This window comes from Schistocerca americana, chromosome 2, assembly GCF_021461395.2.
Source record: "Schistocerca americana isolate TAMUIC-IGC-003095 chromosome 2, iqSchAmer2.1, whole genome shotgun sequence".
Classification (NCBI taxonomy): Eukaryota; Metazoa; Arthropoda; class Insecta; order Orthoptera; family Acrididae; genus Schistocerca; species Schistocerca americana.
In genome coordinates, this window is record NC_060120.1 from 282,896,099 (window position 1) to 282,922,697 (window position 26,599).

At 45.2% G+C, this 26,599-nt stretch overlaps 1 protein-coding gene across 1 annotated transcript in view; it reads right to left on the reverse strand.

Annotated features, from left to right (window-relative positions):
* Positions 1–10,177: 10,177 nt before the first annotated feature.
* The window catches only part of LOC124593962 (protein pangolin, isoforms A/H/I/S-like), a 251,504-nt gene continuing 235,082 nt past the window's right edge, over positions 10,178–26,599 (reverse strand). The window contains exon 4 of the mRNA XM_047132310.1: positions 10,178–10,249. Coding sequence (XP_046988266.1) covers positions 10,178–10,249 — 72 coding nt within the window. The remainder of the gene's footprint in view (positions 10,250–26,599) is intronic.

Below are 26,599 nucleotides of genomic sequence, written 5' to 3' on the forward strand. Positions count from 1 at the left end.
CTTTCTGGTGGTAGCATACCGTGAGACGCAGCGCGCCAGGAAAAACGAGCAGCGCTAAAGCGGGGACGCTGATCAATGGCCTCATCAGCAGCAAAAGTGGTCTCATAAGAAGCGTATAAACGGCGGGAACGAGTAACGCGAGAGCGGTTACCGGGGCGTGTAGGCTGGGATGTGCCGGAGATGTGCACAGGCCGGATGGCTGGGCAAGCAGTCACCGTGGCGCACGCGGCGCACCTCAACGCGCTCTGCGGCGCCGCCGCAGACACCGCAGCAGCAGCACACCGCCGTAACGCTGCGATCTTAATCCCCGACACACAACTCTGTAAGCAATGGCTGACATAGCAACGGTACCGTCTGGACGACTGAGGAAACATCTGCTAATTTTATGGCCGGTAATTTTGCAGATTATTATAACATTTAAGCACACAGCTCGTTTCGGATTATCCATTTGCCGAGAAGTGTTTCTGCAGCATGTCCATGTCAGTGTTAAGTTTTCAGTCCGAGATGAATAAAATATGACACTGTAACAATTAGTTTCGTCCAACGTGCAACCTTTGTTAACAATATCATGGGTTTTGAAAACTAAGTGTACGATAAACAAACTGACATCAGCAATAAGCCACAATGATTTACACTGATGAATGGAAACATTATGGTCGCCGTCCACCGTGAGATTGAATGCCGCCTGGTACCGTTGCAGGCACATGACGTCGTAAGGAAAGTACTGCAAAATATGTAAGCAGATCAGAGATGAATGGAGTATCATTTTAGTGACAATACGGGCTCCAAATGGGGAAGTCCATAGATGTAAGTGTGCTTGGCAAACGACAGGCTGTTACGGCCCAATGCCTGGGAAAGAGCATGGTGAAAGGGCGAAGCTGATCTTTAGCAGCTATGGAAAGCGGTTGAATTGGGATGAAACTACGAGTACATGAATAGATATTGGATGCCCACGACCCATCATAGAACGCGACGGTCGGAAGCTTGCCGCCTCTGCAATGCACGACAGGCGGCCTCTGTTGATCAAAGGAAACCTTTCGCCTGGCCGGATAAATCACATTTCTTGTTACACCAGGTAGCCGCGCATGCCGTCATTCAGCTGATCGGCTGCTGGAAAACAAGCACAACGCCACGGAAACAGACTGAGGGGGGAGCGCATTATTATTCTGCGGGAGACATTCGCCTGGGTTTCCATGGGATCTGTGGTAGAAATCGAAGACACCACGATAGTTGTGGACTGCCTGAACATTATTCCGAACCACTTGACCAAAGGCGCTCTGGAGTGCTTTTCATAAACAAACAGATTTTTTAGAACTAATTTTCCAATGTTTCTGAAACGGAAAATTTACCATCAGTTTCGACACACACACACACACACACACACACACACACACACCTCATGAGAGATGGATACAGAGGTAATGGGTGTTACAAACGCTATTTCATTATCGCCTTTCACAAAAATAGTGCCGCCCTATTAAACATTCATGTAAACCGTTAAGAAAAAAAAACCGAAATATGAAGAAGCAGTTTTGGAAAAAAACGGACCGACGCGCAAACCGGCCGCTAGGAACGAAAGAAGGAAGACAATTAACGACCATGTTTCTTTAATTCTTGACAGCTATTAGGGCACGTCGTATTTCTGATAGGTGCGGAATCACCTCACCTGAAAGGCCCCACACTGCATACGAAGTTTCCGAAACCTATTACCTGTTCCCCCAGGCACGGTAATTAACGCCGCCTCATCTTCCGAGAACACACACGCATGGAGCCGTAAGAGACGATCTAATTTCGTATTCGAAGTGAGAAAAACGAAAAACCGAACTCAGGCGTCAGAGAGAAACATCGGCAGCCATAATTTGCATCACAACGCCGTAAATCCACAGGGAATTATGTGACGAGAATACGCCCAGCTGTACAAATTATCGTCAAGCAATGCTGGTGCATAACAACGTAGCTTTCGTATAGTAAACTTCTTAAACAATTACGGAATCCGGCGAGATATCCCACATTATGTAACCATAATGGATTTCATTAATTTTGAAATCACCTACAAGGGAATATAATTTAAGATTTAATTAGATATAGTGGACTTAAGTACATTGTAAATCTGGCCTGTATGACACACACACATTCGACAATAGTTTCTGTAGATGTGTAACAGCTCAGACACGTGAACAGACACTAATTACTATGGTTGTATGTTGTCATTCTAACTGCCAACACAGTAGCTTGCAATCATTTATTAGTTTTTCTGCTTACTTGGTCACTCTTAAATAGAGTCATCTCCTTCACTAGAACTACCGTGCAATTTGGTGTAACTGCATTACGACTTCCAAAAGAATCTCACACATCTGAAACACGATTCACGACCTAAGGAACATGGGGCCACAGCATTACTGTAATGCCTTCACCTTATGGCACGTTTTTCACAAATAAGCTCTTCGAGGACGACTACTGTCTTCCCCAGAAAGGAAATAAACGCAAATGGCAGTAGAATTAGCAGAATGAAAGGGAAAATAATCTCATCTTCAAATTTCCATGCCACCAAAAAACTTTTGCCCATTGCGTGGAGATCTGTACGTCCGCAGATGGTGTTTGCTGCTTACACAGTACTATCATTACAATACTGGAATGTTGCACGCGTTCTGCGCTGTCTCTAAATTCGATGTAAACGTTACGTTTGTCGGAGCTGTAAATCACTTCTAAAATCGTTATAGGAAAGAACAAGCTTCCATTTGTACCCTGTCCAAGCCACACCTCTTTGGGCGGTGCAATGAGCCATCCTAAGTTACCAAGGGTTTTTGACAAGACCAAATGTTTGATTTTTCCCCGTAAAAGCTCGAAAAACGCTAATCTGCCTTCCCCTTCGTATTTCACAGACAGCAGTTCTCTTCTTCTAGTCACCTTGTCTGTTGTCAGCAACTTGTCTGAGACGCAATATCATCTCCAAGATGCAAATAGATAAATTTGCTACACCACCTTTCTGTTGGCTAATAGGATGTCATCATTCGAATGTTTGTGCCACTCCGTACGACACTAACTCATAGGATCGCAACTAGTGCTACATCCTTGTTGTAGCTGGGATTCACAGTTGTACAAAACTTTTTGAAGGACATCATCTTTACGCTAGTAACAGTCACTGGCGTTGAGATGATGTCCTTCAAAAAGTGTTACATTCCTTGGAGGAAAAACACAGCTTTGCCCATTCGCCAGTTCACAAGTTTAAAATGTTCACAGTTAAGTCTCCCAAAAAAGTACTTAAGTCACAATGCGGTGACCTTTCCTTCATTTAAGTTACAGCCAGATAGGATGCAGCAGTTTGGTGATATTTGAAAGGTACCTGAGCTATTACATTATACTGATACATCACATTATTCAACAGGCACGAGATGAATAGAGGGGGCCCGGTGTGCCTATAGAAAGATCGACGGACGAAGCGTACAGCCTCTGTCCAGAAAGTTCGGCGAATGATGTCATACTGCTCACAGTCGTAACTCTTACGACTGCGCCATCGCCGGAACCCTGTGAGTAGAAGAGATGTTTTAGAATAGCGAAGATGAACAAGTGCACATACCTCGTGAACCGACATCTGCAGCCGACTGCAAAACGATTCTTCTGCCGCCACCGTCTATTTCGCTTAAGGACGGGGTACATAAGATAAATTCTGTTTTGTATGGAAGGATATAGACAGTAGTTTTTCCCGCTATCCATATGCGAGTCGAACAGGAAAGGAAATGACTAGGAGTGGCACAAAGTACCGCCACGCACAGTATGGAGGTTTCCGGAGTATGTACGTAGATCGGATAATTGGTTTTCTGTAGCCATGCTAATACTATGCGCAGCTAAGTGCTAGTCCTGCAGTTTGCAACAATCTGCAATCGAATCAAACATACGAGTAATTAAACCATGGACGGCCTATCACCGACACCTGTAGAAACACAGGAAAGAGAGTAAAACCACGCACGCACTGATACGACTTCTCACAGCTGCTCTAAAGCAGTGACATACGTTGCTCAAGTCGACGACTAGACTAACATCTCACTGCGTAAAAACTGGGTCAGAAGCGTAATTCGGAATGTGAGGCAACGTCAGTTCTAATAATCTATTTGTGGCTGTGATGTACGCACTGATAATTACAGCCGGTGTCCTCAGAATGAGCCAATAGCTGGCGGTTTAGATCAAAGGGAGAGGCGGTGCTTACAAGGGAACCTCCCCATCGCACCCCCCTCAGATTTAGTTATAAGTTGGCACAGTGGGTAGGCCTTGATAAACTGAACACAGATCAATTGAGAAAACAGGAAGAAGTTGTGTGGAACTATGAAAAAATAAGCAAAATATACAAACTGAGTAGTCCATGGGCCACATAAGCAACATAATGGACTATGTGAATTTAGGAGCGCCGTGGTCCCGTGGTAGCGTGAGCGGCTGCTGAACGAGAGGTCCTTGGTTCAAGTCTTCCCGCGACTGAAAATTTTACTTTCTTTATTTTTGCATTGTTATTATCTGTCCGGTCGTTCATTGACATCTCTGTTTACTGTAATAAGTTTAGTGTCTGTGTTTTGCGACCGCATCGCAAAACCGTGCGATTAGTAGACGAAAGGACGTGCCTCTCCAATGGGAAAAGAAAACATTTGATCGCAAGGTCATAGGTCAACCGATTCCTCCACAGGAAAACACATCTGATATATTCTATACGACACTGGTGACGGCATGTGCGTCACATGACAGGAATATGTTGTCGACCCACCTAACTTGTACACTTGGCGAATGGGTAAAAAGATTCTTCTACCTTGCCCGATTTAGGTTTTCTTGTGGATGTGATAATCACTCCCAAAAAAAGTGATGAAAACATAAGAGTTTGTCACATAAACTGAAAATAAAAAATTAAACTTTTCACTCGATGGAAGATTTGAACCAAGGACCTTTCGTTCCGCAGCTGCTCACGTTACCACGAGACCACGGCGCTCCTGCGTTCCCATCGTCCTTAATGTTGCTTATCTTCCTTTGAACTACTCAGTTTGTATATTTTGCTTATTTTTTCACAGTTCCACACAACTTCTTCCTGTTGTCTCAATTGATCTGTGTTCAGTTTTTCAAGGCCTATCCACTGTGCCAACTTATAACTAAATCTGAGGGGGGTGCGATGGGGAGGTTCCCTTGTTAGCAAGTTAGTGTGTACCAACTCCGGCCACCACGTGAGCGGCGTTGTTGACGCAGAGCGAACTCTGCTCAGCTACACTCACAAGTTACGCATTTTCTTGGCGATTTTAATACTTGAAAAAAGGGGAAAAACGAGATTACACGGTGCGTAGACACTGAAAGTATCACTTATAGGGTAATCGCAGACGACAAATTCGACACACGAACACACACACACACACACACACACACACACACACACACACACACACACACACACACACACACACACACACAACCCCCCCCCCCCCCCCCCACACACACAGAAAGAGACAGACAGACAGACGAGCGAGAGAGAGAGAGAGAGAGAGAGAGAGAGAGAGAGAGAGAGAATTTCCACTTGACGGATAGCAAAGCCATTCATATAGCGCGTTAATGTAGAACCATACTTTCATTCACTTCCGTCACACTAATACATCATTAATGAGTTAACAGCGGTGGATCTAGTATCTGAAACATAATATCACGACGTAGACTGCTGTTTTTGACTTTGTATTTACTATAATCATCTAGTTAACGCGTACAAATTTCTTCACGCGGTGAAAACTAATTTTTAGACTGAAAAATGTCAAGTCATAAAAAAAATTTCTTGGTGAAAGCCAGTGAATTAGCATTATTAGCGATAAAATAAAGTATGGAGGAGGTGAAGTTAGAATATTTTTCAGTGTGGGGGTTGGTAAGGAGGGGAAGGGGTATGGTGGGAGGCAAGTTACATAGGATCAGGAAGAGATGTGACGCGTTTTCAGAGGCAAGTACAATAATAAACTTCACGATCGTCATCGTATTTCTTGCGACAGTACCGAAATGCCGATCCTACGATATTCTTGCAGTCAACGGAAAAGGTGGGCCGACAGAGACGTTTGTTGGCACCGCGCCTCGACAGCTGGGTCCCGCAGCACCAGACAGCGTAAACAAGTGATGCCCCACGTTCCGGCTGTTTCGCACGTCCATCCCGCCCCGTCCGCGGGTGCACGTTGCGGCGTTAGAGGAACAAAAAGCGCGCCCGCCGTGTTTCAGGGCACGCTGCAATCTCTTCCCGGAATCGGCCGGCTCGTAAATACTGTTTGTAATAACAGCAGCGCCGCGCCGCCTCGTGGCCACCACTGGTCTCCTTGCCTGGCTGGCTGGCACTTCCCTACGTAAATCACGGCGCCGCGCTCTTCATGGCCACCATGCCACAGCTCAGTTTTACTGCAAAACTACTGTTCCCGACATTTCCCAAAGACAGTGTAAGGCAGTAAACAATATGAAGGAGGTTTATTTACTTTTATGAGCCGGTGAGCAACCCCGAAGCTACATTTGTTGGCCGCTGTAGAAAATCACACTGCTCACGTGCACAATTTTTTCGACTTTGAGCTACATATTTACGCTGTGATGACTTTCAGCCGGCCGTTGTGGCCGACCAGCTCTAGGCGCTTCAGTCGGGAACCGCGCTGCTGCTACGGTCGGAGGTTCGAATCCTGCCTCGGGCATGGATGTGTGTGATGTCCTTAGGTTAGTTAGGTTTAACTAGTTCTACGTTCTAGGGGACTAATGACCTCAGCAGTTGACTCCCATAGTGCTCAGAGCCATTTGAACCATCTTCAGTTTTGAAGACTAAGATGTCGGCTGAGCCGAATGAGTTTTTGACCAATGTATACTGCCAGTGGCTGTGAAACATGGGACATTAATTGTGTTCATTCTTAAAAACTGACAGTAACCCAAAGAGAAATGGAAAGATCATTGTTGATCTATAAAAAGAAACATGGAAAGAATACAGATGATATCGAGAGTACAACAAAGATCTTCAATGTAAAGCAAAGAGCGAATATCATGAAACGGCAGTGGGATGGTCATGTTGCTCGAAGAAAAGATGGCAGATGGACCAAACAAGTACTAGATTGGAGCCTAATATACCAAAAAAGACCAAGTGAATGACGAACGGACAGAAACTCAAATGTGTGTGAAATCTTATGGGATTTAACTGCTAAGGTCATCAGTCCCTAAGCTTACACACTACTTAACCTAAATTATCTTAAGGACAAACACACATACACCCACGCCCGAGGGAGAACTCGAACTTCCGCCGGGACCCAGAAACTCAAGACAGATAGCTGTATTGAATGACAATGGGAAGCTCAAGATCGGCAGAAATGGAAGAATTCGCTGTTCAAAGAAGCTGCATCACCAACTGATCGGTCTGGCGGCAAATAATTAAACAATATGCTCTGTTACTGTCAAATTCCACGTTTCCCCTGTGACTGTCCTATCACTCGTGAACCCGCCAAAAAGTTCTCATGCTACGAGGCTTCCATCATTCATGTTATCTGATACACTCTTGAGCTAAAACATTATGACCACCTGCTTAATACCTTGTTTGTCCGTCTTTGGAACGAAATGTATCACTGATTCTGTGTGCCGGCCGGAGTGGCCGTGCGGTTCTAGGCGCTACAGTCTGGAGCCGAGCGACCGCTACGGTCGCAGGTTGGAATCCTGCCTCGGGCATGGATGTGTGTGATGTCCTTAGGTTAGTTAGGTTTAAGTACTTTTAAGTTCTAGGGGACTGATGACCTCAGCAGTTAAGTCGCATAGTGCTCAGAGCCATTTGAACGGATTCTGTGTATCAGGGATCCGACAGTTTGTTGGATGGTTTATGGAGGTATGTGGCATTAGATGTCTAGGCACAGGTCATGTAATTCGGATAAATAACGGACCGCTGATTTGTGCACGCGGTGATGGCGCCCGATAGCGACATAGGTGGGTTCCCAAAGGATTTACGGCAAGCGAATTTGGAGACCGAGACATCAACGTGAATTCACTATAATGCTCCTCAAACCACAGCGGCAGGGTTCTGGCGCTGAAACGTGGACTTAAGAGATAAGTATTGCTATCTGTTGCTGGGTATGGGAACTTTGATATTTAGGGGTGAGACCAATGTCAAGCGTTTGAGGGTTAGTTCGTTTTTCCAGCACATGTCTTCAGCTCAAAAATGGCTCTGAGCACTATGGGACTTAACTTCTGAGATCATCAGTCCCCTAGAACTTAGAACTACTTAAACCGAACTAACCTAAGGACATCACATACATCCATGCTCGAGGCAGGATGTCAAACCTGCGACCGTAGCAGTCGCGCGGTTCCGGAGGAAAGCGCCTAGAACCGCTCGGCTACCGCGGCCGGCTGTCTTCAGCTGTCCACGTCTCTGCGATCAGTCATATCAGAAATATTTTGGGTATTTTCGAATCTGAATTGAGCGTCATTGTTTATCTGAGACGTAACTAGGGAAATAATTCGCCGTTCAGGAGAGCTGAACGCTGGCTAATAATCGCGCCTAGCCTAGCTGACTGACGAACTGACCAGACGGCAGGCAAGTTATATACACCTCAACGCAATGCAGGCCACTGCGTGAGCTCTTAAGCGGCAATACGATCAGTTGCAGTGACCGCCACGACTGCGGCCCCGTCAACCTGACGAAAAGAGTCGCCCGGGGCGGCACACTTTTTCTCCACTGCAGCCTTAATGGAATTGGCCTCGGTACGGCGTGTCCGGGCTTCTTGCCTCGACATGGCACGTGTCCGTGACACGGAGCGGAGGCCGTGTGACGGAATCCAGCGCGCTCGCTCGTGCTTCACCGGACCGGCGGGCAAAACGCCGCACAGCGACTCGACAGCTCCATCTCGGCACGGGTCACTGACCGGCGCCCGCTACCACACCGACACCCGTTTCTTTCGCTGCCGCCACAAAGCGACCGTGACATTCGCCGTTTACCCTCCAGGCACCGCGCCATTCACCCAGTGGCGGTTGAAAACAATGCGCACCAAAGAACTAACCGGTTGACTTTCTTTGAACAGAAAGCTCCATTGAACCTCCAAATCAAACACAAAAGAAGTTTCCAAAGTTTACGGCGATCGCGCACATGTTCAGTCAATTTTTGCCAACCTTCCCGAAAAGTTCTCGTCGGTGAAACGTCCCTTCCTACGCACAGCGAAAGGCAAATGCGAGAATCAGCAGCGAGCTGTTTCCAGATTTCCCCTGTAGCAGCGACGTTTCCATCTATAAGTTTTCGGTTCAACGAAACCGCTACTGGATTGCGTGCCTTGATTGTTGAAACGTAATGAGTATAATGTTACATATTACGAACTTGACTTTCACTCACATTCATTTAATATAAAATTCTACTATGGTTCGAATCTTGCCGCTACAGTAAAAGATGCGTTGAGGAACTTACAAATGTTACCCAGTAACACGAAATTTTTACATTACAGTTTCTAAGTGAAGTCGAGGTACCCCTCTACCAGCAAAGATGCTCCACTATTCTGCGAACAAATCGCGTGGTACAGTTTTTACAGCAACGATGCCTTTTCAGCAGTTCTTTAAACCTCGCAATACCAATGAGGGTGGCGGGGGTTACTTTATGTTCACCTTTTGAAAATATTGCAATTTAGTTTGTTACTTTGTATTTTAAAAATTTCAAGGAAAATTATTGTTTTAAATAAATTCTTCCACCGGATTCCATGCTTTAAGTTTTTCAGTTAAACTTAACTCAAAAATTTAAATCTAAGTAGATGTCACCTTGACCAAAGAATGTTTTTTCAATATTTCCAAGAGCAAGTTTACACATCCGTATCTCTTTAAAAGGTATGCTCAGAGAAAAGGTCAACAACAATGCACGAAATTTGCAGCTTTGAAATTTTTTGTGATGTTCATAAAGCAGGTAGTACACGTTACTGGAAGTGCGTTAATATTGCAAAGAGTCTGCCAAAAGTATTTTCAGGTTCTGGACACTAGTTACACATCACTATCTCTTTAAAAAGTATATTCTTAACATAATTATACACTAATTAATGAATTTGTTTTTTTGTAATTTTAGGGGGCATAAAATACCCCTCCCCCCTCTGGTAATGCGTGTAATGGAAAATGCATTTGTACTACTAAGGTTAAACGATGTGATACATATACATCCATTTGTTTCAGAAATATGGCACATAAATAAACGTCTTTAGTACTTACGATGTACTAGCAGGCAAGACTGATTCTCGACAATCATGTTGCTTCTGCCAGTGGTACTCACCTGAAACGAATGCAACAGGAAATTAGGTTTTCAGCAACACAAAGTTCAAAATTTCGTTGTATTTAGGTCATGGGTGCACAATGTATTCATTGTGGTCAAACGAAATATTGCACACAATAATATCAGAGATCATAAACAGAGTACGGAACAGCACCAACCGTCCGCCTCTCTTTGTAGGGCAAATGCTTTGCACCTAATAGTGTGTGTTTAAACGAAAGTTTCAACAGGTGTCCAATTCCTGAGAACACGGTATCAGAATAAGCACGATAAAGATATTTACATTAAGTCGCTTTTAACTCCTTTTTCGTCTTAGTGTTCTACGGTTCTGACATGGACGTGAATGATCTTAGTTGTTTTTCCGCCATAAAAGATAACAAAACGAACACGGGTACTGATAAAACTAAAAACGGTTGGTTGAATAGTGGGGTGCTTTACTGGACACGTTCATACTGGAGGTACTATGCCCTCGTCGTACTCCGAACTTTGAAATGACTTTCCCAGCTTGTTGTAAGGAATAACGTCGCGGTTCTTCATTTTTCACAATATCAATCACTATCAGAGACGACAATTGATAACCGACAGACAAAATTCTTACGACTGACCTTGGGTCGAAACCCAGACCTTTGGAACCGCCGCCTGCCATTCAACAACTGAGACTCACGTAAGTGGTACATTACAGGTACGAGAAGCCACAGCAGAATCCGTTATACGCACGTAGTTGTGAGGTAAGATCACTAAGCTAATGTATTTTATTACACCTTTATTTTATCGAGCAAGTTTTCTGCCACTGGCGTTTTTATTTGTACAAATGTAATTGTCTACATCGCATTTTTTCCGTTATAGTGTTTGCAGTTATCCGTGGATAGGACGACTTCACTCTCTCTCTCTCCCCTCCCCCCTCAGTGCCCCATGCGAAACAGCAAACGAGAAAATAAATGCCACATATCGTATTTAATTATTATGTAAGGTATTTAAACATCATGTAATGTCGAAACCTCATTACGTCAGCAAAAGATATGTTTTTGTTATTGGTTTTGTTCAAATTGACATGAATGGCTCTGAGCACTATGGGACTTAACATCTGAGGTCATCAGTCGCCTAGAACTTAGAACTAATTAAACCTAACTAACCTAAGTACATCACACACATCCATGCCCGAGGCAGGATTCGAACCTGCGACCGTAGCGGTCGCTCGGCTCCAGACTGCAGCGCCTAGAACCGCTCGGCCACTCCGGCCGGCTATTGGTTTTGTAACTGTACTCATGGATAGTGCACGGTAAGGCTATGCGTGAACATTTGAGACTGTCTATAGCGAGATTTTTGTTCATGGACAGGAGAATGACTGCTACTACCTGACGGACGGCTGGTGTGACCGAGCGGTTCTAGGCGCTTCAGTCCGGAACCGCGCGACCGCTACGGTCGCAGGTTCGAATCTTGCCTCGGGCATGGATGTGTGTGATGTCCTTGGTTTAGTAGGTTTAAGTAGTTCTAAGTTCTAGGGGAGCGATGACTACAGATGTTAAATCCCATAGTGCTCAGAGCCATTTGAACTACCTAACGTCAAATGGTCCCGCGCCTGTAGTAACAGAGGCGCCTCGTTGAAATAGCGCGGACGCCATCCGATACAGACGAGTAGCTCTCCAGCAGGGAGGGCAGCTCGACGAGTGGCCTCGAGTTCGCGCTGCTCCCGCCAGCCAGTAGGTCAGTCATCCCTCGCGTGACCAGTGCAGCGCGCGCGTTATACGAGGCTGCTGCAGCCTTCACGAGCAATGGGCTCGAGCAAGCAGAGGCGGTAACAGGCGGCTGCGCAGGACTTCCGGCGCGGGGCGGCGAGTAATTTGACGGATCAGGAATTAGGACGCGCCGCGGTGCGGGCACCGTGACCACTCACTTGACTGCGGCAGGCCATCGGCGACTCCGTCCGCGGTCGCTCACACTAAAAGCCGAAAATGTGTGTGCACCACCAGTTAGCGCTGGCGCGACACGGGCGCTAACCGCAGTTTCGGACCAAAGATTCGGCGACATCACCTCCACTCGACGCAAGCATCACCTCAGGCGACGACAGAAGCGAAGCAGCCAAATTCTGCTAGGAGTTGCTCTGCCAGATTGTAAATCTTCAGAGTTTTCAGCGGACAATAAACTTCCCTTTCCAACAGCAATGTTATTGTCTACACGGCGAGAGAAGATTCGTGACAGCTTGCAGCGCTGTTGCCACATTTGAACCGCGAAATTCAAATGGCTGCCGCAACAATGACCGCCTAACACTGCGGCAACTCAAACTTTTCCATAGAAACGTAAACAAAATAAAGTATAAAATACAGCACTCGCAAGATGTTCTCAATTCCCCTTCCTCCGCAGAGCAATATAAAATTACTTTCAAGATTTAACACTGGATCTACATCCAGTATACTCCAGGCAGACCGGTAATTCCGCTAGAGTAAATGACTTCACGAGTTATTCCGAGATGCTCTTTGGACCGAGGCAGAGCATAAACAGTCTCTGTTTTAATTACAATTCGCCAGAAGATTGCTGTAGCTAACAGGTCTTGTTTAAGTGGGTCTTAATTCTCGTGCAATAATTTCCGCCTCCACGCCCTATACTAGAACATTTCCTAATAAACATACCGTTTGAGAAGAAGCAACATGCTATATCGAGTACAAAAGCAAAATTAGATTATAGCACTTCTTTAACGTCTTTTTATTGTGGTATTGGTGAATTTGACATAGTAAACATCTGATGCACATTACGACGTGACAGAATTCGTTAACAGATCTTCATCTCGTGCAGCTAACTAAACGTTGCATGCGGACATCTGTAATAAACGTATTTAATGTCACATAAAGAACACCAGTTCTAATTATAGTCGAACAAGCGAAACGCGTGAGTGGAAGAACATTGATGCATTCTAGAACGATTACTCGTAAGTTACAGTATGTTCGGACCATCTTTATTCATTGCGCTTCTTCTTAGAAGAAGTATAATACAGCTTGTTAAAGATTACTTAATTATTTGGCTTGATAGCTATGTTTGTTTTGTCCTAAGCACAAGGAACAGAGATGACACCCTCATCAACAGATGCTTCGCTTGCTCCGTATCTATGATTTCTGGACGATTGCTGTATCAGCTTAAAGGTAGTGGTACAAAGGGAGAGCAAATGAATAGCTCAGAATTCACCTCATGAAGGTAGGTTCGTTTTATATGACTTAAAAATGTAATCAAACATTAGCCACGCAATAGCCGCGCGCGCAGATGTGTATGAATTACTTGAAAAATCATCAGTATTGCCTCAATCTCGTGCCTGCAAACATAGATAACCCCAACACGCATTTCGGTGTTTGTGCGTCGCAATCACTTTCACCTGTTTCGAAATTTTTCCAAAAACCCTTGTAAGCCTGCAATTCCTACACTGCTGATGACTCGAGCACATTTTTATGCTCATTCACTGATTTAAAGTAGTAACGAGCAGCCTGTCAGTGAAAGTGCTCTGTCTTTCGAGCAAACTTGTTAATTTCGTTTCTTCACACACAGACTGACTAATCTGATTCAATAGCGGATGACGATGGATATTAAAAAGCTACTACAGCACCTTCCTGCGAGTAGTTTGGACATCCTCCCTGCGGTGTCGCTAAAACCTACTGGTCTTGCATCCCGTTCAGACTTATTCCATATATCTTACGGCAATTTATGGTAGAATATCGTTTTAAGAATTGCAAAGACGCGATTTTTGTAAGTTGGTAAGCAACATTGTCTGAAATCGAACATGTTTTACACCACTGAACGAGCTTCTGCAAGATGCGCGATCGTCAACATTACACAATATTCTGACTCAATGTTTCTGTAGAATTAATACAAGGGTCGTTCAACACTGATTTACACTTTATTTTTTCCCATCGTTCACAGCGCGCCATTTGACTCGTCATTACAGTTGCAAGAATGTGGCATTTCTGTCTAACCGTAGGTGGCACACGACCATCACTGCGTAGACCATCAAGGACGGCGCTGGACGACGTGGCTCCTGTGAAAGGAGGGAGTGAACACAAGAGAAATTCACAGCGACTGTTGGCAGTAAATGGAGTGTGTGCACCGTCACGGAAGGTGCTCGTGCAATAACTACTCTAGTCCCCATACCAGACGCAAAACCACGGATGCTATCACTGAAGTGGGGTTCCAGTCAGTGTCACACCCACAGTATTCCCCTCACTTGGCCGCTTTAACTTCTGTAAGCCTTCCTCGAACCACATTTCTGGAGTCTGTTGCACCCACTTAGGCCAACCGCTCGCGGTTCAAGGATGTCTGCGACGCGATGTCGGACAGAGGTTTCTTCGTAGCCTCCAATACGTGATAATCATGAGGGGTCACTCGCCTGGGTGTGAGCGTAGTCGTGTTGCAAAAGCGCTCTTCGGGACGATGTACACTCTCACCACACAGCTAACAATCGCCTGTGAATATCCGCAGTGTTTACACCCACCTTCTGCAGTAACCCACGGTTTACGCTTCTAGTGACTGTTCTGTCACCTGCGGCTAGACTAAAGTACTACTACTTGTAATGATGAGTCGAATGGCGCATCATGAATGATGGGAAAAAAGAAGGTGTAATTCAATATGGAACGCCCCTCGTACGTTTTTCACTTCAACTGTAATAACTCAGAAGACTACATACCATAGGACATAACTGAATGGTAGTATGCTACCGGTGCGAGCAATTTCGTCTGTAGGTCAGTACAGCGAAAAAGGTTCGTAATTGCAAAGCAGGCACACCTAGCTTTTTGGTTGACCTACGCACAAGCCGGTGCCACGTCAATTTATTATCCATCTGGACAGCCGGAAGGCGATGTATCAGCTATACAGTAGCAGCAGAGCACCACGAGGTCGGCCAGTGAGAGAGGCAGGGGCAGGGACAGAGGCAGAGGTTCGCAGCGCTGCGCCGCGCGGCGTTAGTAATGCATGGCACCGCGCCCGCCGGTCGATACGCCAGCCAGCCGGCTCACTCACTCAGTCACTGTCAGTCACCGGGGGCGGAGCCAAGGCGCTACTGCCCGCCGCCGGCAACGCAAATAATGCACGGAGCACACGAACTGTCGCCTTCCGTCTAGGCCGTTTCTGCAACTAGCATTAAAATTCACCGCATTACATACCACTACGCACTACAACTGAAATAGAAAGCACCTGCATTTTGAGAATAAGCATTTCACGATGTTAGATTGAAATTTATTCTCTCAAATTCTGAAATCGTAAAATACTGAGAGCGAAAGGGAACTAAGGTTCATGGAGGAGATATACAAAATGAGCTTCGCCCATGACATTCTGTCAAAGAACGCATAGGACTTGTAAGACTAGCTCAGCAGAACGAGTAGCGTCTTGAAAAAAATGTTAAATGATAGACACTAACAACTGTAAAATGACCGTAATGGAGTGCAGTCGAATTAAATTAGTCAATGCTGAGGGAATTTGACCAGGAACTCAAACAGTAGAAGTTGTAGATGAATTTTCCTGTATGGGCAGCAAAGTAACTGATGAAGACAAAACTACGGAGGATACAAAATGTACACTGAGATAGCAATAAAAGAGTTTCATGAAAAAGAGAAATTCCTTATCACGGGTAACGAAATATTTCCTAAAGGTATTTGTCTGGAATGTATGAGCGTGAGCGTCGTCGTGTTGCAGGAGCATTTTTCGGGACGATGCATACTCTCCACAGAAAAGCAAAGATCGCCTTTGGATATATACAGTGTTTACACTCTCCTTCCACAAAAACCACGGTGTCCAGTCCTGTACTAGATGATACCCCATGTTGTAGTGATATGTGGACAATGAACGGTCCAGATAAGAAGAGAATAGAAGAAACTGGAACGTGGTCCTACAAGAGAATGCTGAAAATCATATGGGAAAATCGGACAAATAACAAACCGGTTCTACATCACAACAGAGAGAAAAGGGCTTTGCAGGAGAACTCGACTAAAAGAAGGGATAGGCTCATACGAGGAGAATAAAAATATGGGAGAGACCAAAGTTTGAATACAATAAGCAGGTTCAGCGTATGTTGTGCGCAGCAGTTATTTAGATATGAGGCCATTTGCACAGGATATACCAACATGCAGAGCTGCATAAAACCAGTTATTGCGTTGAAGACTACAATAAGCAATAAGCGCTTCTATAGTAGTCGCCTATAGAATCAGAAATACTATAAGAAAAATACAGAATGTAGCTGTCTTTTGTAGCAAGATACTTACATACAAACATGAGAAAGAATAATTGTAAGTTTGAAATTCGGCGAGAATGTAAGTCGTTAGGAAGAGACAAATGTCCCTACTTTCCAGTTTAGAAAACAATTTGCGTGACCCAGTCACAACGCGGCACGTGACCCCACAGTGGCGCAAAAAACGACGCATCGCGACCGCCGCAGCGTTTAAAATCGTACCTCGACCTCGTCTCACCTGGCGTCCCAATAGGACACTGAGGCCGCTGTTCGCAGCGCTTTCGCGCCGGTGTAGCATTCCTTGTCGCGCTCCTGCCCGACAACTGCGGATGCGTTTTCCACTACGTCGCTGCACGCTGTGTGTGCCCACGGCGCGCACACATGGAACATAGTTCTTCCTCGAGCGATTTTGATCGCCATCTGTTAAAAATAGCGATAAATTCACATTTTACAGCCTCACACCTCTACATAATAATGGATTTGCGATCTTTTCACAAATGTCGCATTTATATGATGTTTGGAATTTAACTAACGCATTCGTCGTGTTTGCACTGAAAAATATAGTCGCAGGCTAATTTACGTCTGGTAGGCTAGGCTGCTTGAGAAATGTGGCCAACATAAGGAAGTTACTTTATGGATGAAGGCAGAGCCATATCTATTTCCAATCTAGACGAAACAGTTTTTAAATAGTGGCCACATGCAGCATCGCGAGGCGTATCGAGCCTGCATACAGTCATGTATACTGTGTATAATTTCAATGTCCGACAGGCATTCTGAGCTGTTTGCCTGCACTGTGAAAGCTTCACTCACAGAAAGAGTAATACAGACGACTTTAGTAAGGTTCTGTACATGGACAGCCTAAACTGAAAGGGAAAAGAAATATTAAAAGGAACATAAGGATTGTTTCTTTTATTGACGTCATTTAGGTAGGATCCTATCAGCTTTCGACTAAGAGATGAAACAGAAACTTTAGGTGACTTAGTGCAATAGTTGTTACTTAGAGATGAGGTAGGGCGGGGAACGTAGAAGACTATCGATTCCGTACTAAAATTATGTCATTGCGCTTCGGATGCGAAAAGGAAATCGTAATAAAATTACGGCATTTCTCGTCGAACGCGTGCTGGTATTCAAATAAAACGGACGAAAACATGTTTTGTAGCACTCTTTCTGCGATAACTACAAACCAGCGACGAGTGCTGAAATGATGGTCAGCTGCCATCCGATCAACTCAGAGAAGCGACGCTGCTGCCTGTTTTCTATTGTGCGTGTTCTGTTGCGATGGCAATCATTCTAGCACGGGACCAACGAGATATACGGACCCTGCAGCGAACTAGTCACACTAGTCGGCTTGTCCGTCACACTTAGCGAATGCTCGGCTCCCTGCAGGGCCTACGGTAAATCAGTATGTAATTGAAAAGGTACTCAAGTATAGGGCTAAATTTTGTCGTGCGCTGTAGAGAACTTGCAAGCATTTAAACACATAATCAAGAGCATTAAACTCGTCTGAAATGCTACTCGTTCCCCGCCAGAGACGGCTGCTTGCACTCGTCAGACCTGTAGTGTCACGTGTTGTGACGTCCAGGGGATAGGCAAAATAATGTGAACAGTGGTAGTAATGAGATGGTTGTGTTCTATGGTCAACAATGCAGGTGGGCCATGTGTCGTGCTGGACTGTGCGTGTTGTGTACGGACTAGGCGTAAGTGCCGATTGCTTACGAGTAGTGCACACTTCGTATTTGCATACAGAGGCCGAGGTCGACGTGCAAACAAGGACCTAACGGAGTTCCAAAGAGGGCAGATGGGAGCGGCCGGTTAGCTGGAGCATCAGTAACCCAGACAGACCAACAGTTCCAACAGTCATGACAGCCTACACAAAACATGGAAACATATGATCGTGTAAACTTGACAGTGGGCGCAAATCACATCTAAATGACAGAGGTCGTCGTGCGCTAATACGAATTGTGCCAAAAGGACACAAAACTACGGCGGCTAAAGTGACTGCAAAGCTGAATAGCCATCTTCGAGACCCGTATCTATCGACACTGTCCGCCGAGAACTCCATTAAAGTAAATATTCATGGGCAAGCTGCTATACCGAAACCAATAGTGACAACCATCGCAAAGACGCGTAAAACATGGTGTCAAGAGCATAAATCCTGGACGGTTGATCAGTGAAAACACGTCATACGGTCCGACAAGTCAGCGTTTTCGTTATTTCCAATATCGGGCCGGGTTTACGTCCGGAGAACGCCAAAAGAAGATGACGATCCTGATTGCTTGATTCCAACGGCTAAACATGGAGGTCGAAATGTGATGGTGTGGGCAGCCATATCATGGTATCCTGCTGGTTCCGTCATTGCTATCAAAGGCCGTGTTACAGCCAACGATTATGTGAACATTTTAGGTGATCAGGTGCACCCTATGATTCAAATGTTGTTCGCGAACAATGATGCCATATTTCAGGACGATAATGCACCCTTTCACACAGCCAGGACATTACAATCGTTTATGAGGAGCATGCAACTGAACTTCAGGGTCTTCCCTGGCCAGCACTGTCTCCGGACTTGAACATTATCAAACCCTTGTGGGGGGTATTGGAGCGCGGACTCCGGAGCAGATTTCCGCCTCCCTCATCACAACAGGAGTTAGAAGAGGTCCTGTTCGAAGAGTGGCATAACATTCCACTGGAAGCTACACAATCATTACATGCCAGTATTCCAAGAAGAATCGCAGCTGTATTACGGGTAAATGGGGGTCCAACCCCTTATTAATAAACGATTCTCAAGTAGATACAGGTGTTCACATTCTTTTGCCTATCCCTCGTACGTGTCATGGCCTGTCCTTCTCGTGGGCCTCGTTCACACACTACGTGTGCTGCGTTGCTCATAGTACCAGGTAAATATTTTTCTATGAAATTGCGTGTAGCTTATACTACAAGCGTACAGTGTGCTGATTTTATAAAGAACTGCTGGCGTGACGGCACAGTGGACAGGCGTGCGTTCGATTCCTGTAAATGCCCACACTTTTATTCCTCGCAATGTTAAACTATGCCGGCAGAAGTGGCCGAGCGGTTCTAGGCGCTACAGTCTGGAACCGCGCGACCGCTACCGTCGTAGGTTCGAGTCCTGCCTCGGGCATGGATGTGTGTGATGTCCTTAGGTTAGTTAGGTTTAAGTAGTTCTAAGGTCTAGGGGAGTAAGTCAGCAGGCTATAGGCTACATGTTGGTACAACAAGCGAGCATACGAGCAAATTTAGTATGTAAGTATTTTCTGTAGATGATCTGCTAAAGAGGCCCTTTTCCAGTAGACTTTTGGAGGAGGAAGTAAGATTTGAATAGTTAGGTAGATGTCCTCCAAATGTAAATCTAACAAAGGAGCGTGGCACGACGTTCACCGAATATCGAAGATTTCAAAATACTTGCAAAATATACTGATCAGCTTCCTAATTGTGAAGAATCAATCCTTAAGCTCGAATGTTCAAACACTCAAGAAAATTTAGAATAAGATCTATTCCCAACAATAAAAGAAATTGAAGTTACCAAAAACCTTTAAAGCTAGTGGAGAAGAATCTATTTCAGCAGAACTTTTCGAATGGTTTCTACCAGAAATAAAAAAAATTAAGCTTTGAGAAAAATTGGAAATTCGAAAAACTCCCAGTAGGGTGGAAGATGGGCTTGAACAAGATGTTAACAACAACAGAAGAATTGCTTTGCAAACAGTTGCATATAACATACTTTCCAAGATTATACTAAATAGAGTAGAAATGACGCTGGAGGGTATTTTAGGTGAGCATCAAGCTGGTTTCAGGTAGGGCAGATCATGTTCTGAACAAATATTTAATCTGAAGTCATTCTTCTGCCACATATTACTGAATTTAAAAGGTCAGTATTTTTGAAACTTCCTGGCTGATTAAAACTGTGTGCCAGACCGAGACTCGAACTCGGGACCTTTGCCTTTCGCGGGCAAGTGCTCTACCACTGAGCTACCCAATCACGACTCACGACCCGTCCTCACAGCTTCAATTCTGCCAGTACCTCGTCTCCTACCTTCCAAACTTCACAGAAGCTCTTCTGCGAACCTTGCAGAACTAGCACGTCTGGAAGAAAGGATATTGCGGAGACATGGCTTAGCCACAGCCTGGGGATGTTTCCAGATTGAGATTTTCACTCTGCAGCGGAGTGTGCGCTGATATGAAGCTTCCTGGCAGATTAAAACTGTGTGCCGCACCGAGGGCCGCATTTAAAGTAAATAAACACGTCTCAATGTCCCATCCGATTTATATGATTCAGAGCCGTCATCAATTACGACGGACAGCCGAAGATGCGTTCAGGATGCGATAAAGAAAGCCACGTCCGGTCCGAATGTCTGCAGAGGAGGATAGCACAACTGCCACCTGAGACGTCAGTGCCAGTGCTCAAGAACGATGTCGACACATTACCGCCTCTGACGGGCCCTAGCACCACTCCGCAAATGACTGAGTCACTACAGAGGACGGAAGTGGCCTCCACGCCCATTACACACCCCGCTCCTCCCCCGAAAGCTATATCGACGGTTGACGAAAACGCCCATGGAGGCATAGATGTTGAAGCCATTGTAGTGACCATGCCAGCTGTCGTACGTGACCGTCGGGACACTCTGCCATCTTCCGACACGTAAGCCCCACTCACGTAAACAACGATCGTCGAAGAGTCACTACAGAGGACGGAAGTGGCCTCCACGCCCATTACACACCCCGCTCCTCCCCCGAAAGCTATATCGACGGTTGACGAAAACGCCCATGGAGGCATAGATGTTGAAGCCATTGTAGTGACCATGCCAGCTGTCGTACGTGACCGTCGGGACACTCTGCCATCTTCCGACACGTAAGCCCCACTCACGTAAACAACGATCGTCGAAGAAGCGAAACAGGAGACAGAGGACACCATCTGATCATCGCGCGACACAGTCGCAGACAGATGATTCTTCATCCAGACCCGTCTCTATGGTCATATGATGATGATGACGATCTTGTGACTGAAGTCGTGGCAGCGCCACAGGTCTCGGTAGCCCACGATTCATGTATTTCTGGTGAAGAGGAGGAAGTCTCGCGCATGGACACTGACAAAAGATGTATAACCCATCTGATGCAACTAGTGTCCCTGCGCCTGAAAACCTGCAGCCGGCCTACTGCATCGGTTCCATCAATCTTGACGCCATCTGTTCGAAAGTGATGTTTCAATTGTTGCGTGATGTGCTACGAGTGTCAGATGTGGACATTGCACTCATGCAAGTAGCCCGTCTGGAGACCTTTACATACTTCTGCGGTTATGTTTCGTACGCTACGCCTGCTTCTGATACCGGTAGCGGTACGGCCATATTGGAGCGAGGTGGTATAAAGGTTGACGAGGTGACGTATTTGCCGTCGACTAATGGGTTAGCGGTAACTACACAACGTACATGATTGTAAACATCTATGCCCCGTCTGGAACGGACAAGACACGCAACCTGTCGCATTTCTATTCGGAAGAGGCCATGCTTCTCTTCCTGGGACGATAGGACAGCTGCATCCGTAATGGGTGGAACAGCGTGCTTCATCCGAAAGTTCAATATCCCATTTACTCCACAAGTACTGAACTGCGTCTATTGCTGCAAGAACTGCGTCTTCTACACACTTGTGAAAGCGTGCATGGCGGCCGCTCAGGATACAAATGTGTCAGAATTCACTCCATGAGTCGCCTAGATCGCAGTTATGTTTCTCCTGATATAGCGGGAGCGACGACGGACGTAGAAAAACGGCCGTTAGCCTTTTCCAATCATAACGCAACATCTGCTCTGTCTTCCCCCAGCGTCAGGAAGTATAGAGGAGTCGTGGGTGCTGGCAAATGAATGTAGCGCACCCTCACGAGCCAGAATGTCGTCGACTCATAGCAGACACACGGACCGCCTGCTAAGATGGACTGCTGATATATCCGTCCATGTTGCAATGGTGGCTCTAATATGCCAAAACGGCACATGACGCAATATTACTTTACGTGCTCCGAGAACTCATGCCAAGCTTAACGACCCCAGGCCGACAGGCGGAGATTCGTCGCACCATGGCAAAGATCATCTCACTTACGCGTTGTCGTCTTCAAGGTGTCGTGGTACAATCGCGGTGTCACGATCGGGTTCGCGGTGAACCTCCGCCCATGACTCGCACTCTTCACGAACGGCATGAGGGGAACTACGATCAACGTTTTCGAATGCCAGATGGTTGCCGTTGGACTGCACAGGAGGAAATTGTAAATACATTTGTTGACCTACCGACGGGTACACGTGAGGAGCATTACCATGGTGCTGCTTTTGCTTTAGTGTCACTGTCGATATCGGGTACTCTTGATGACAAGGCAGCAGAATCTCGTATGATGCCAATTACCCCCGCAGACCTCGAGGAAGCCATAGCAATAGTGCAAGCAGCACGTCCCCTGGTTCCAACCGTATTCCCTTGGAGTCCTACAAGGTCTTTCAAGATTTGAGAATTCTCAGATAGACGTAGATGTACCAGGGATTGATACACCTACTGTCCCATGGCCTCCATGCTTTGTTGAAGGCCTGGTTATCCCCAAGCAAACAAGGGGACGACCGCTGACCTTGCTCAACACAGACTTGAAAATCTTCACAAGGCTCCTGGCGACGTGCCTACAAGCGTCTTTCTCCAAGTACTTTCCACAGAACAAACGCCCATGCGGGGAGCTAATACAGGGTACTTATACCACAGCCTTTCGTGATTACATTGATACATACATTATAGGGGTTGCAAATGAAAAATGACCTACATATAACAAATTTTAAAGTTACGGTCATGTGTGCCGCCACGTCCTCTTTATTTCTGTTACAGAAACTGTATTATTTCGAAAAGAACTGTGAACTTTTTGTTTTCAGCAATTATATGTATGATACATTCTATATGTTGGTAACAGGCAGGTTTCTAGTGTCTGTGAATGATTATCTTTCCTAGTATTTACTTGTGTTTCGCTGAAGCAGTTTGTTCACGTGTTACTGAATGTTTGTTGCCCACGTGCTACTTATATATGTTGAAGTACATATCCTTTAATGTGCAATAAATACGAACTATGCCACGCATCAAGAAATTCAATAAAAGGAAATTCCGTGGTAACCAGTTCACAAACAAAGTAAGCCACGCTGGCAAAGTAATCTATGTATCAGTTCTTGAGGGAAGAAACTCCCACATGGCACGCCTCCTAGTGATCCAAATTTTGTTCTAACAATGACCCTGTTTGTAGTGGATTTGTTGTTGTTGGCGTGGGAATCTTATCTTCTTTGATAAAGGAAGTGGCGAAATAAAAATAATGTGATGGTGTAGGCTGTCTGGAAATAACTGAACAACAAAGTAGCAGGAAGGGTTTAGTGTCAAAAGTAGTTGTTCTGTGCAGATCCTGCAATAAATGTACCTCGAAAATGACTTCGAGCTTTGTGCATAATTCATATGATGTGAATTTGAAGTTAGTGTATGCAATGCGTGCAATATGAAAAGGAAAAAAGGCTGCTCAAACGTTTCGTGGTTTGATGAACCTTCCTCCACCTCCCACTAGGTTCAGCAAGTACGTAAAAATACTTTTAGGTGCCCTGATGGTTGTGTCTAAAGCATCTCTGAAACGTGCAGTAGAAGAAACTGTAAATATTGGTGGAACCAGGGACATCGTTCCTTGAATGGTGTTGTAAGTGCTACTTCTCTGGAGAATGGAAAAGTTGTTGATGTTGAGTGCTCATCTACGTACTGCCACACCTGCCATGGTAACACTGAAGGACATATTGAACATCAGTGTTCTAAGAATTATGATGGTTACAGTGGACGTATGGAGTGTGATGGAGAACTAAAAATATTTCAGAGGTAGGTGCCCATTTATTACGTTAGATATACGAAGTACCTACGCGATGGGGGCTCTAAAGCTTTCAATAAAAATAATGAGTTCAATGTTTATGGTGATACCTTGGTAACATAACTGGAGTGTTGTGAACATATGCAAAAGAGGATGGGTGCTAGACTGAGGAAGCTACGAAGAGAAATGAAAGTTGCTATCTGACGGAAAATCTGTCTGGCCGACGCAGATTGACACAAACTGAAACAGACCTTCTTCAGAGTTATTATGGACTGGCCATTAGACGAACTGCACCTCTGAGTGATGTTACAGCAATGAGAAAAGCTGTATGGCCCACCAGCTTTCATCAGTTGTCCACAGATGAGCACCCTGCTCACGGACTTTGCGCTAAAGGAGCAGATTCTTGGTGCGGTTACCAAAAAGCAAAAGAAAGTGGTCAAATATACCATCATAAGCATTCTCTTCCTGAGTCTGTTATGAACGAAATAAAACCAGTTTTTAGAGACCTGAGTGATCCTGTTTTGCTTAGTAAATGTCTTCATGGGGGCACTTAGAATACAAATGAAAGTTTCAACCATTGCGTATGGGAAAGATTACCCAAGAATGTTTTTATAGGACTAAATACATTAAAAGCTGGTGTACTCGAGGCAGTGATATGTTTCAATGATGAAGTGATAGGAGGGCTTGAAGTCCTGAAAAATTTAGGCATAAAATGTGGCTCTAATATGGAAGATCAGTTGCTTGCGTATGTCAGACAACGGGTGCATGAAGCTGAAAGATTCGCTCTTCAAGTTGTCTAAGAAGCAAGAAGAAAAGGAATGCCACGACGAAGATCGAAGATGAAGAAATGCTGCAGGATGAGGACTATGTTTCAGGAATGTTCTGAGCCACAGTTTAATTGGACTCATCTCTTCATTCGCAATTTCCGACAAGTGTATTTTTCAGAATTCAGGTATAAATATTTCCTAACGTTTATAAAGCATTGCTCTAATTTTTTTCTGTAACTTGCAATAGTCCACACTGATGTAGCAGACCTAAGCGTAATTGCATAAACAACTAAATTATAGAAAAAATATTTTTAATAGGAAAAATTATAAAAATTAAAATGTAGGATATGATATTTTTTTATCCTTGTAATATATGTAATAGGTGGAATTAAATAGGTCAAGTACTTCAACCATCATGTCATGCATATCAGTAAAAATTTGGTCTCCTTCAAATATATAACACTGGATTAAATGGTACCTCAATTTGAGGAAGCATTTTGGAAAAAAAAATTGCATCAATTTCTTTGTAATTTTTTTAATGACCCTAAGCATGTTCAAAAATATTCAAAATTTTCTAATTTGTTTAGAAAGTCTGCAGCATAACCTGATATTAACAAAAAATCTGTAAAACATACACATTTTAAACAGTGCTTGAAAGAAATAGGTGTTGATTGTTACATGCTATTGAGCCGGAAAAGTACCATGTATCCTTAAGAGCTTCTTGTCCCAAGACATTTCTACAGAAGAAACGCGCTTGCGGGGAGGTAGTAACACGCAGACGGCGCTTTGTGACTGTCGGGATGGAAAAGCCTTCGCAACAGCTTGTTGCCTTCGAGGTGCCCTTATCAATGTAGACTTCGATCAAGATTTTGACGGGGTGCGCCTAGACTTTCTTCCAGCTGTGATGGCCCACATGGCATACCCCCCCTCCCCCCCCCCCCCCCCCCCTATTCAGTGTCACCCTAAGACTTCTCCGTGGTGCATTATTCAAAGTGCTGGTTGATGGACGCGTGGCGGGCTCACAGTCAATTTCGCGATCGGTCTGTCAGGGATGCCCGCTCTCAATGATCTTATGCGAAGTTGCTTTTGAACCATTTATACGCGCATCGAAACGTTGTCTATCAGGGATGACACTGCAGGGGCACACGTTTCATTGCGGACGATCGGGTGTTTCTGGCCCGATCGGGCTATGAGGTAAAGTCAGCACTGGAATGGATTGCGCGATACGATGCGACGGCGGATAGATCGATGAACACAGGTAAGTCGGGGCAATGAGAGGTCTCCAGCAAGGCAGTGTAGGGCCCCAGCAATCGATAGACATGCTCAAATGCGTGGGCATTCTGTTTACCCGCGATGCCCACAGCTCGGCGACAAGTAATTATAGAAGCCTTCTATAGATGGTCGGAACGGGCGTCAGGAGGCATTAAGTCCAACGAGTCGCCTATGTCGACACCCACATGGTATCCAGAATACCGCACCTGGTTCATATTATCCCGATGACGGCCGTGATAGCACAATGATCACCGGCT